At 42.1% G+C, this 12,274-nt stretch overlaps 1 protein-coding gene across 1 annotated transcript in view; it reads right to left on the bottom strand.

The window, feature by feature from the left end:
* The window catches only part of rnf220a (ring finger protein 220a), a gene marked incomplete at its 5' end in the record, with an annotated part of 163,381 nt that overhangs the window by 38,296 nt on the left and 112,811 nt on the right, over window positions 1-12,274 (bottom strand). The window contains 2 exons of the mRNA XM_083991264.1: window positions 4,106-4,154; window positions 11,071-11,200. Of these exons, the coding sequence (XP_083847390.1) occupies window positions 4,106-4,154; window positions 11,071-11,200 (179 nt within the window). The remainder of the gene's footprint in view (window positions 1-4,105; window positions 4,155-11,070; window positions 11,201-12,274) is intronic.

The following is a 12,274-nucleotide window of genomic DNA, read 5'->3' as shown; positions in this document are numbered from 1 at the left end:
GCTGCATGGGAACAATCAATAAACATGGACATGGTAAGAGTAATGCTGTTTCTGAGGAAAACAGATATAATTTCACTGTTCACTGCTCGTTACCCCTCACAATATCATTATCGTCATTTGAATGATTTAAGATGGCAGAAGGTCCCCAGGCTTTTTATGTTACTACAGTGAACCCAATGGTCCAAGGACACAGACCTAAATGTTGTGAGGAAAAAAAACACTTGTTTGCTGGCTGCTGAAATTTCAATGATGTGGCACAAGAAGTTTAAGTTAATTTAAAGGTGTACAGAAAAGAAAATTGAATTTAAGCCCACTCTGGGTCATAAAATTAGTGTAATAACTCATCTATCAGACGATGTAGGCCAAACTTCAAACTATCAAATCTGTTTTCCCTACTCGGGTAAACTCGTGTTGCAGCTCGTGACAACTCGGCGCGACAAACGGGACAAACGGCCATTTCTGTAACTACACCTTTAAACTAGAACATAAATGGTAAAATTGACTGAGATGTTCTGATTCCAGTTGCTGTACTTAACTGTACCTGTGAACCTGGCTGATCTGAGCACTGACCCAAGATCTTAAACCTATTGTTCCTGATTTGCAAGAAGCTGAAGAATATTTTTTTTTAATGGTGTGAAAACCACTAGAATTTATATTTACATTCTTGTTCCCATGAAACCAGGATGTGGCACCTCCGTTTGACCTAATGTGTTACACTGACCATCTTACCACACAAAAACATTTTTTTACCCTGTGTATTTATCAAATGAACAGTATCAAAAAGGAAATTAATTAAATTTCAGAGATGAACAGATCCAGATCTCTTAGAGGAATAGGGAATCTTTACCCTTGGACTATTATTGCCACAGATGCTGAGAGCGACACGTCATTGATGATGACTGTAACCCGCCTGACTTTGTCTATAAAATCCCTTCCACTGATTAGAGTTAATGTTTATGGGACATTAAGAGGAGTTAGGGAAGAGCGAGAGATTGAAAAAAAGAGGAGGAGGAAGGGTAAACATCTGAAAAGGAGGAGAGTAACTGTCTGACATTACAGGACACTGCTTGTCCATAAATCTGTCTCGCTTTGACACACACACCACACACACACACACACTCTCTCTCTCTCATGGACACACAAACACATAAACAATCCCAGCGTCTAACCCACTCTGTGACAAAGACAATCCAGGGAATTCCTCAAGTGAACAAGAATCAAGCAGATAAAAAAGAGAACAGGAGCAGAAATGAGAGGCAATAGGCTTAGTCCTGACACAGTGGTTTGAGTGTGTGTGTGTGTGTGTGTGTGTGTGTACTTGTGTTTTCATGTGTGCCTTAGCTGCTGTATTTTTTTTACAAGGCAGCTATGAAATATTTGTATTTACAGTCGTCTCCTATTAATCAAGTGGAAAGGGGCAGAGCAGAGGCTTAAGTGCTCGACAGCAGTAATCTAATAATAATATGTGAGAAATGACCAACCTCCAGTGCTGCCACAGTAAATTGGACATTATGCATGGTGCTTTTATGCCTCTGTGTGTGTGTGTGTGTGTGTGTGTGTGTGTGTGTGTGTGTGTGTGTGTGTGTGTGTGTGTGTGTGTGTGTGTGTGTGTGTGTGTGTGTGTGTGTGTGTGTGTGTGTGTGTGTGTGTGTGTGTGTGTGTGATCTTCTTTCCTCTTTTACCCAGGTTTAAAAAGGTCAGGAATCATTTACCTGGGGGCGTCTGGGAATATGTTTAAGTTTTATCATTAGAATATGACATTTAACAGTACTCTACATTATAAATGAAGATTCCATTGAATTTTTTGGTCTTTTAAAACCAACCAATTAAAGCAATATGCAAGAAGACTGGCTACAAAAAGGTTACATTTAAAGGTAGATCATGGGCGAATCAGTGATTTTACACCTCGTTGTGCAGAGCTTTTATCTCCATGTCCAACTGTAAAGATGGTAAAACAAAGTGTGTTTTGTGAATTTGTATTATAAAAATGTGAACATTTATAAATCTGAGTTGTGCGACTGCAGATCAATAGTGAACACTTAAAGAAGGGAGGAGAAAAAGGAGTGTATGTGTGTCTAAATCTCTCCATGTGGAAGTGAAACGGTGTAGGATCCAACAGGGACGTGTGTGTCAGTTAGTTAATTAAAGATTATTTCGGACATGTTAAAAGAAATAAAACATAATACAGTAATGGACAGACATAACAAATAAATACATTGCAAGACAACACATGAACAACAATAAAATAATTGAAAATAAAGATTATATGTTGTTGTTTTTTTGTTCATATCCGAAAAGGAGTGGGAAGAAGTAAAACTTATTTACTCCCACGCCTTATTCATAAATTAGCTTTCAAGCTTTCTTGTCATTATAATCTATACAATAAGTTAATTTATAAGTTTATCTAGCTGGATTTATTCTAATATATTATCATGAATCTTGATCTCTCTAATATATAAGTATATACATACATAGATTTATTCTAACATATTATCACTAATCTTTATCTCTCTAATACAGTCATGAGACATACACAAAGACAAACTGAAGGTAACACCAACAGAGCAACAAAGAAACTAAGTGGGTAAATACCCAAATAAATAACAATAAGCACCTCATTCCTGTACATATTGAAAATCATTTCTTTCTACTTGTTTTGTGCTCAGTGTGTCAGAGGGTGTGTGGCCCTACAGATGTCACATGTTTCTCCTCTGACCCAATCACCTTAGCTTAGCAAGTGGCCCTACCACCCCCATGAGGAGGTGCGTTGGGGTTAATCTGCAGCCTAACGGGGTTGGGTGGTGCGTTCCGGGGAGGAGAGCACAACAACGGGGCCCCATGTGCTTCAGACTGGCCCTCTCCATTCTCCACACCCTGGCGCTGAATACTAAACAACGCTTGTGAGATGCGCAGTCACGGTCGGAGAGGAAGGCCAGCGCTCACCCCTCGGCCCTCGCTCTGCCTGCCTTTCTCAAGCACCTGCCCACCCACGGGGCCGTGAGCACCGCTCTAAGCCTGGGTCAGCACCCAGAGGTGTGTGGGAATGAGAATGGAAACCCCCTGAATTATGCTACAACTCTCATGTGGCATTCATGTGCACGTTATATGGACTTTGATCTAGTTGGCACGTGGTTTTAAGTTAGAAATAAAAAAAAACAAAAAAACAACATGATGAAGCAGCTGATCGATTGAGGGTTGACACAGGTATTTATTATAAAGCAGAGTAATTCAAATAAATATCAGATGGAGTCTCTATACTGAAACTGTAACATTGTTTTAGGACTATATAGTCTGGTATAATGTCCAACAGGACAAGCATAAAACACCCTCTACCTCTTCCCTCTATTGTTACCATCTTGTTATTTCCTCTCTGTCTCATTGCTTTATTTTATCTCCTTTAGCCATAGGTGCAGTGTATTCATAGTCCTCTTGCTTTATGACTTGGACTTTTCCTTTAAAGACACTATAGCGAACATGTTTAAGACGTGGAAAGGTCTTCTTTCCCTCTCCGCCTGACAGCTGGTGATGTGCTCAGATGAGTTAGTGGAGGCAGAGACTATGAGGGAATGCTACTTGATGGAATCGTGAATCCGAGTCTTCCTACAGTTTGACGTGATCTGTCTCTCTATCTCTTTTCTTCTCTTTTTCTTCTTCCCTCTCTGTCTGTCTGCGTCTCTCTCTTTGTCTCTCTAATTGGAACAATCACAGTACAGTGCCTCTCGGCCCGGCTGCCTGTTGGATCACAGGAGACTGGTACTTTTGTGTGTGTGTGTGTGTGAGAAAGAGAGAGATATAAGACAGAGGCCTACAGTACAGATGATGTACCCTTAGTGCAGCAGAGAGGAACAGAGAGTCAGTGTCAGAGCGTCAGTAGCAGCTCTGAGAGATGGACACAGGAATGCAATTCATTTTGCATTCAGTTATTTAAAACCTTTCTTTTCTTTTCTTTTATTCACACTATTCAGATGGTTTTGATGTACAGTACTGTATATCATGATACTGGGATGTTGCTGATTTCCACTGAAACAAACAGATTATATTAACAATATCATATTATCTGTTTCCTGTGAATAAAAGCTTAATGAGACAATGAGGTGGCTCTCACCTTGGGGGTTCCTGGAGTGGTGATTCCCTCCTTGGGGGACTGGTTCTTACTGCAGGATAGACAAACAGAGAATACAGTGAGGTTAGGTTACACAATCTTACACTTGTTGTAGGTTTTTGTTGACCCATGGATTCACATTCTCTCCATCCATCTTTGTGCAACTTAGATTGGAAACAAATGATTAAAAATCGTCATGTATTGATCAGCCTATTTCTGCTCATGTTACTGTATGTCATGTTTTACTGGCTTATTCTTTTCATTTACTTGCTCTCTTTCTCAATTGATATGTTGTCCTTTCAGTTCTCCCTCCCCTGTCTTTTTTCTCCCCTCCTGCTTCCTTCCACTCTCTCTTTCCCTCTTTCACCGACTTTCACTCAAACACAGAGATACATTTCTCTGAGCCTCCTCGAGTGTTGCCACAGACTTGACGTTGACAAAGCGAGACAGGGTTGTCATGTTTGCTTTGAGACCCTGTTAGCACTGCAGACCTCCTTGGACACACACACACACACAGACAGACAGACAGAGGCAAACCATTGAAAGAATGGTGCCTGCAACTGAATTGAGCGTGACCTCTAATCTGACAGCATGCCTTGGCAGACAGGGGATTTCCTTTTTCAATGGATGGATGGGTGGATAATAAGAATAAGAAGCCTTATTTATATGTCACTTATCTGAGAGAAGAATTTACAAAGTGGTGCACAAAAAAGCAGAGGAGCAAGACCAGTGAGAAATATAAGAGCAGTGTCATATAATGCATAGCTGCACAGAGTTAGGAAGGAATAGATGATGAGATGTGTGTATGTGTTTGTTGTGTTTGTACTGCAGGTCCTTCTTCTTTACTAAACAGTAATGAGAAAGTTGGGAAATGTAGGCTCAAGTGCTTTGGGAGCTTGACATACAGTATATGATTATAATATAATTTCAGGATGTCATGGCCAAAGATTCAAAGCTTTTTAACTATTGTTTTGGTAATCTGTCTTTTGTCCTTTAACTTGATGGAGGTGCGATATTAAATTTAAATTGCTTGAGTACCCCTTTAATGGCCAGTTGAAATGGAAGATAGACTGTCTTTTGTTCCTAAATGGGATGTATTTACACATGAAATGGAATATGTGGGCTAGGTGTAATTACCAATGGGATTTGATTAATATAAATTCTCCAAAATGAGCAAGAATGAGCTGTGTTGAGAGGAAGCTGTAATGAGAAGTTAGCATCCACAACAACTACTGGCTGCGTAGGTGGATGAAGGAAAAATTAATAAAATAGCCCAAAATAATGCTGTTTTGGAAAGGTAGTTGATGACATTTTTACAGTTAGTCTAAAAACCAAGCCTCTGTGGAAGCTATAACCCACCACAGTTAAGGGTTTACAGCTTTATATGATAAGGAGGTTTATTTTTCGAATAAGCGGCTAAATGAAAGGTAGCATGACTAAATAGAAACATTATTTAAATGCATCTTGCACGCAGCTTTTAACCAAAACTTTACAAATTAAGAGTATAGGCCTCAGGACTTCAGTAAACTGAATTGTTCCTTATTATCCATATTACCATTTGCTGTCAGTTTGTATTGTTGCACTGATGTGACTGATGCTGTTTTCCCTCTGAGCTGAATTCATTGATATGAATTAGTACATGCATGTGTTTGTCTTTGTTCCTTCCTGGTGAACTTGTCTGTGGAAATGTGTCATCATCACTGTTGCCGAGCTCTGTGTGTATCGGTGAATGTGCATGAGCGTCTGTACGTGTGTGTGCCGTGCCCACGTCTTGAGTGTGTTTATGAGTGTGTGTGTGTGTGTGTGAAAGCTGAACAGCGGGCCTCACCTCAACCAACAAAGAGAATAAACACGGGTGACACAGTCAAGCTGCCGTGTAATGCAGGGGAATCTGCCAACACACACACACACACACACACACACACACACACACACCTCTCTTTACCCCTTCTCTATCTCTGTCTCTGTCATCTCTCTCTCCTTCTCCCTCTATCTCCCTTTTATTCATCACCTGGAACCTGTGCAGCCGAGGCGTCAACAACAACAGCCGCCTCTACCTGCTCGTTGACGGTGTCAAACTGTGACAAGAGAAGGAGGGAGAGGGAGGGAGAGGAAGAGAGAGAGAGGACAGCAGTCGCACGCCTGCCACGACGGGAGAAAATTGCCACAATGACAGAGGGGGTGATAGAGAGATGAAAGGAGAGTGAAAAGGGGGGGAAAGAAAAGAGGTAGAGGGAGAGCGGGCAACATGAAGAAAGAGATCGAGTGAGGGAAAGATGAAAGAAGACGGAAAAACGAGAGAGAGAGAGAGAGAGAGAAAAAGAGAGGGAGAGAGGGAGAGATGGGAGAGTGTGTGTGTGTGTCACCGCCGCCTCTTCTCACAGCTTCACACGTCTGTTTGCCCGGTTCTATGAATTTTTGATGGCGTGGGTTATGGGGCTGGAGATTCCAGCTGCCTGCCGTTTCAAAGAGAAGGAGAAGAGAAGAGTGGAAACGAGCTGCACAACAAAGTGAAACAAACACACACACACACACACAGGAGGAAGAGAAAAGGAAGGAAGGGAGGAATGAAAGACGGGACACGGAGCGGTTTAAAATGTGTTGTGGTAATGAGGTGTGCATGAGACAGACAGGTGAGGTGCATGTTGTTTTGTCCCCGTGCTGCAGACAGGACCTGCTCTAGTCTGACCTGGTTCACCCAGAGGGAGGGGCCAGGACCTGTGAGATCATAAACAGGAAGTAGTCGCACTGTAAAGGCTGTAAAGGGATCAGAAGGCGGGTCAAAAGTCCAGTGGTTGTGTTGACAGATCAGAGATAAGAACTTGCTAGTGTCATTAACCTATAATGAATCATGAGGGTGATGGACGACATAAAAATGTGTAATTACACATATTACAAATGTAATAGTGGACACTAAACTGTGATGTAAATGAAGTTAACTTTACAGACCAACAGCATTGTACATAAAGATTAAGATTATACGTGGTATGAATTAATAAACTGTAGCAGCAGCAGCAGCAGTGTAGCCAGCTTTGGAGTTTGGAGGCAGAATGATGTTATACCAATTAAACTTTGAATTCTAGTATATTAAGTGAAGTCAAAATTAATTAAGTCAAGATTACAGAAATGATGACTATTCAAATTATTATTATTATTGTAAAAGATCATGTAAAAATAACCCAAAACAAGCTCCAAATCTCCATGATTATATCAGTAATATGAATAAATCAGTATTAAGCTGCTCTAAACGATATCTCGATATATCTGTGTTATTATGACAATGACAATAAAGAATCAAAGTCTAAGTAATGTAGTTTTATCTGAACCAGACTCCTGTGTTAGAATTCAGCGCAGTATTAGTTTGCATTGGGTTGAGTCCATCCTCCCCAAACCTGATTAAATCTGCATCAGTCCTACACAAGTAGAAATGGGCCAGGATTGACTGACAGCTAACACAGTCCTCCACTCCTCCCACCAGAGAGAGAGAGAAGGAGAGAAGGAGAGAAGGGGAGAGGGAGAGAGTCTTTTGTCAGTGGCAGTTGGGTGGAATAGATAGGAGGAGGAATGCAGGGATAGTGCTAACCTCAAGATGCTGATTGCTTTTTGCCTTTTTGTGTTGTCTGCTAGAGAGGTGGGGGCTCCTCTAGTGGAGGCAAATTGATTATGGAGGAGGAGGAGGAGGAGGAGGAGGAAGAAGAAGAGAAGTGGGGATATGAAGAGGAGGGGTGATGGGGTATGTAGATTACTTTGCCCCCCCGAGCCACCTGACATGTACAGGGCATGATAGATTTCCATTTGCTCAACTCCAATGTGTGCGCGTGTGATTTCCATGTCCATACGTGAGAAGCTGTGGCCCATGAACAAGCGACGGAGCTCACAGTCACAAGAGAGGACAGGTTGGCGGTTGTAATCAAACACACACACACACATACATCACACACACATGCAGGGAGGAGGACAGTGTGGAAAAAGAGAGGAGAAGAAATAGAAGACAAACAAACCCACAGAAGGACAGATATCTGCAGAGGAGAGCAGGCGGACACACACCTTCGTCTCCATATCCACAGCTCTTTCATTCAGCAAGTGCTGGTCGTCATTAAAGGCAGATTTACTACAAATTGGACCAAATTCCCACTGTCACTTTCAATGATGGCTGCTACCATGCAGAGTGCCAGGGAGCGGGAGAGGGAGAGGGAGAGAGACCATGCATGTGTGATATAAAGAACGAGCCCGCGCTTTTTCCGAACACACACCCTCTACCTTCATTTCATCTCCTGCGCGGCCTCATGCAACATACACAAACACAAGTAAAATGTCTTAAAATTGTGTTTCCCTCATGTTTGTCTCCTGTCCTCTGCTCTGTTTTCCTCCTGGTGGTGGTGGTGTGTGTGTGTGTGTGTGTGTGTGTGTGTGTGTGTGTGTGTGTGTGTGTGTGTGTGTGTGTGTGTGTGTGTTGGATGGGTTAATGGCGAGGAGCTAAGTCAGCCAGCCGTGACTTTGGCCGCCATCCCATCTCACCCGGGGATGACGCTGTTTCCTTAAATAACCGCCTGTGTGTCCATGTGTGTGTATGTGAGCATGTACAGTGTATGGGGTTTGGAGCTTCCCCAGGCTTATGGAGGGAAAGGAAGATCACTAACCTTTATTAAAGGGATAGTTCAACATTTTGGCAAATTGGCCCAGTGCCATAATCCCTATAGCAGTAGGTTTGTTACCTTTAATTGTCGGTGCAAGCTATTTTTAGAACGGCGGAGCAGAGCCGTGAGCTGCTACGGAGGCTCATTATGGGATTTCTTGGTTTCCCTCATCAAACTCATCAAATACACAATCCAACAACTCCAAAACGCTCTGGTGGACAAGTTGTGACCTGCACATTCACCACGCTATGAGATAAAAATGTAACGTTACGAGACTGAGCCGAGGTAAATTCATGCAAAACCGCTGATGCGTGTTGCCTTCAGGGACAGCTTTTCAGCAGCAGTCTCTGTGACAACTCAGTCTCGTAACGTTCTGTTATTATCTCATAGCGTGGTGAATGTGCAGGTCACAACTTGTCCACCAGAGCGTTGTGGAGTTGTTGGATTGTGTATTTGATGAGTTTGATGAGGGAAACCAAGAAATCCCATAATGAGCCTCCGTAGTGTAGCTCTGAGCAGCTCACAGCTCTGCTCCGCCGTTCTAAAAATAGCTTGCACTGACAATTAAAGGTAACAAACCTACTGCTATGACTATAGGGATTATGGCAATGGGCTAATTTAATAACAAAATGTTGAACTATCCCTTTAATGCTTAAAGCACATACACCTGATGATGGATATCTAATCCTTATGCTGCTCTTTCAATTCAATTCAATTCAATTCAATTCAATTCAATTCAATTCAATTCAATTCAATTCAATTCAATTCTATTCTATATATTCTATTCTATTCTATTCTATTCTATTCTATTCTATATATTCTATTCTATTCTATTCTATTCTATTCTATATATTCTATTCTATTCTATTCTATTCTATATATTCTATTCTATTCTATTCTATTCTATTCTATATATTCTATTCTATTCTATTCCAGGGCCATACACTGGGACTTATGATGAGAATTTTCTGTTATAAGTTTTGTTTTCACTTTCTTTCTTCATCTGATTTAGTTCCCTGGATTTGCTTCTCTGTCAACATGTTTTGATCCATTCATCCATCCTTTTCTCATGATTCTTTTGGATGGTGGAGTTCAGGGTCCCATTATTAACATCAGCCCCCTCCCTCCCTAGTGTCTACCTGTCTCTACATACATCCTTTCCTCCTCCCAAAGCCAAGTGTAATTACACATGTTGACCCATTCCACTCTGAGGACAATAGGTTTATTCCCGGTCAGTGTTGTGCAGCTGATTAAATAACAAAGTTGAGTCAGGTAGCGATGATGAGACAGGATAGGGTTTAGAAGAAGACTGCGCAAACGAGGAGGGAAAGAATCACGGAGAGGAGTGAAGAGGAGGAAATGACAAGAGCGAGGGTGTTAAAAACAGGAAGAGGGAAAGAAAATATGACAGATAAGGGGGAGGATGACAGACAAAAGGAGAAGATGGAGAGACTAGAAGAAGGCAGGACGGGAGGTATAGAAGGTGGAAATACAGAGGACTGGTGCACCGACAGGAGGAGGGGTACGTTCAGTGTAAACGGGGGTAAATGAAGTGTGATTTCCACGTGGGGTGACGCTATCTGTTGCCCTATCCCTCCAGGTTAATGGGGACTATCGTAAAGCTGGGCCGCTTAGGTGCACACCGGGTCACGCACCAACACACCCACACGCAGGCCACACACATATGTACACAAACACACACACAGCCAGACGTGTGGTCAAGGTGAAATATGGATCCTAATGGTTGTGTCCCATCGTTAAAAGGGCTTGGAGTTGATTTATCCACCGTAAAACAGCTCGTGCAACTGCCACCAGGAGAAGAAGGGGGGGCAGGCAGTGAACTCGGGTCACAGGTTTGAATCCGAATCCCTGTAGGAAACACTTAGCGCTGCATTCATGGCATGCCTCTGCCTTTTATGCAGATTTATGGCACAAAAATCTCTCCTTAGAAAGAATACGGGTCAGTGAGCCCGACATAAAAAAGCCAAGTTAAAGCTCAGCCTTCACGGTTCAGCTGAAAAATATGAACCTTTATGAAAGTCCTGTTTACCTTTCCTGATAATGTCACTTGAGTCAAACAAATTAAAGATGATATATGTTGAAATAACCTGACATGGGATTAATATTAATGATTGACTTTCAGATTCATTTGTTTTCTCTGTGCAAAAGGATGCAAGGTCGTGTTTATCTTAGTGTGAAAAACAAGCTAGATGTCATCTCACCACCTTAGGACTACTTGCATGTTTTATCAGGTTAGCTGGTTGCTTGTTGTGACTATATATCATTTCTGAGTGTGTGAATGCAAAAGCAGGAGATGTGTTGAAGGCCTACCTGAAGCATATGCTAGCTAGCCTCTCTATCTCTGTCTCCATGTGTTCCTGCAGCTCTCCGGGCCGGAGCAGCACCTGGCAGATGGGACAGACTGGGGCCTGGCTGTCATACAGGGACATCTTCTTTTTACCTGGAGACCAGACAAAGAGGGACACGTCAGGACAAACAAGAAGCACACACACTAAAAGCTTTCCTTATTTATTTATTTATTATTATTTTTGAGCCTCAGATTGATATCTCCCACGCAGAGGCTTCAACATAACAAAATAACAAAACAAATGTGTTTGTGCTTTTTATTTCCATGCTTCACACAGCTTTTTGGTAGAGGAACATTTATTTTTAGTTTAAAATAAAAAAGAAATAAGAGGTCAAAGGTTCAGCATTAAGGAGACTCACTTTAATTTCACACATTAAGTGCTTCTGCAGTACAATTCTGTACACACACACACACACACACACAAAGGGGAATAGAGTGGTGTACAGTCTCCATTGTGTAATGTTTGTCCCAGGTCAAAGCAGATTTAAAGAATCGTCAGCCAGATGAGATAATGCTGTATAGAGTCTGCCAACACTACCTCACTTCATTGTCCTTGATCAGCAGGGCACAGGGTGGGGCCCACCTGTACGTGTGTGTCTGTGTGTCATTGTGTTTCTCCAAGTGTATGTGCGGGACAGTGTGCACATTGTTAAGTGTTGCATTTAGGAAAAACAGCCCCTTGGTGTGTGTGTGTGTGTGTGTCTGTGTGAGAGAGTGTGTGTGTAAGCGTGTGTATAGTACTGCATGTCTTACTGCTTTATCTTTGAGTGTGTGTTGGCTAAAAATAAAATCCATTGAAAGTGTCTCAAAGCTTAATGTTGGAGGACACTTCCTGACTTTCCTGTATTCAGCCAATCAAATGGGCTTTTTTAGGTCCAGGACAATCGGCTCCACCTCAGCCAGGATATCCTGTTTAGACTGCTCGTCACCACGGCAACAGGAGGACCAGGTAGGGGGGGGGACTCCCTATTTGTCTTGTCTTTGGTGTTTCTCTATTTTATACGCACACACATATACATACACATGCACACACACACACACACACACACACACACACACACACACACACACACACACACACACACACACACACACAGCCCTCTGGGGACATGTATCCTTGCTCACATATTGGTCTGTCAGAACAGTTTCCTGCAAAAGGACTCATCA

Source organism: Trachurus trachurus (assembly GCF_905171665.1).
Source record: "Trachurus trachurus genome assembly, chromosome: 17".
NCBI classification, from domain to species: Eukaryota; Metazoa; Chordata; class Actinopteri; order Carangiformes; family Carangidae; genus Trachurus; species Trachurus trachurus.
Note: the sequence above shows the minus strand (reverse complement) of the source record. Positions and strands in the feature narration are given on the sequence as shown.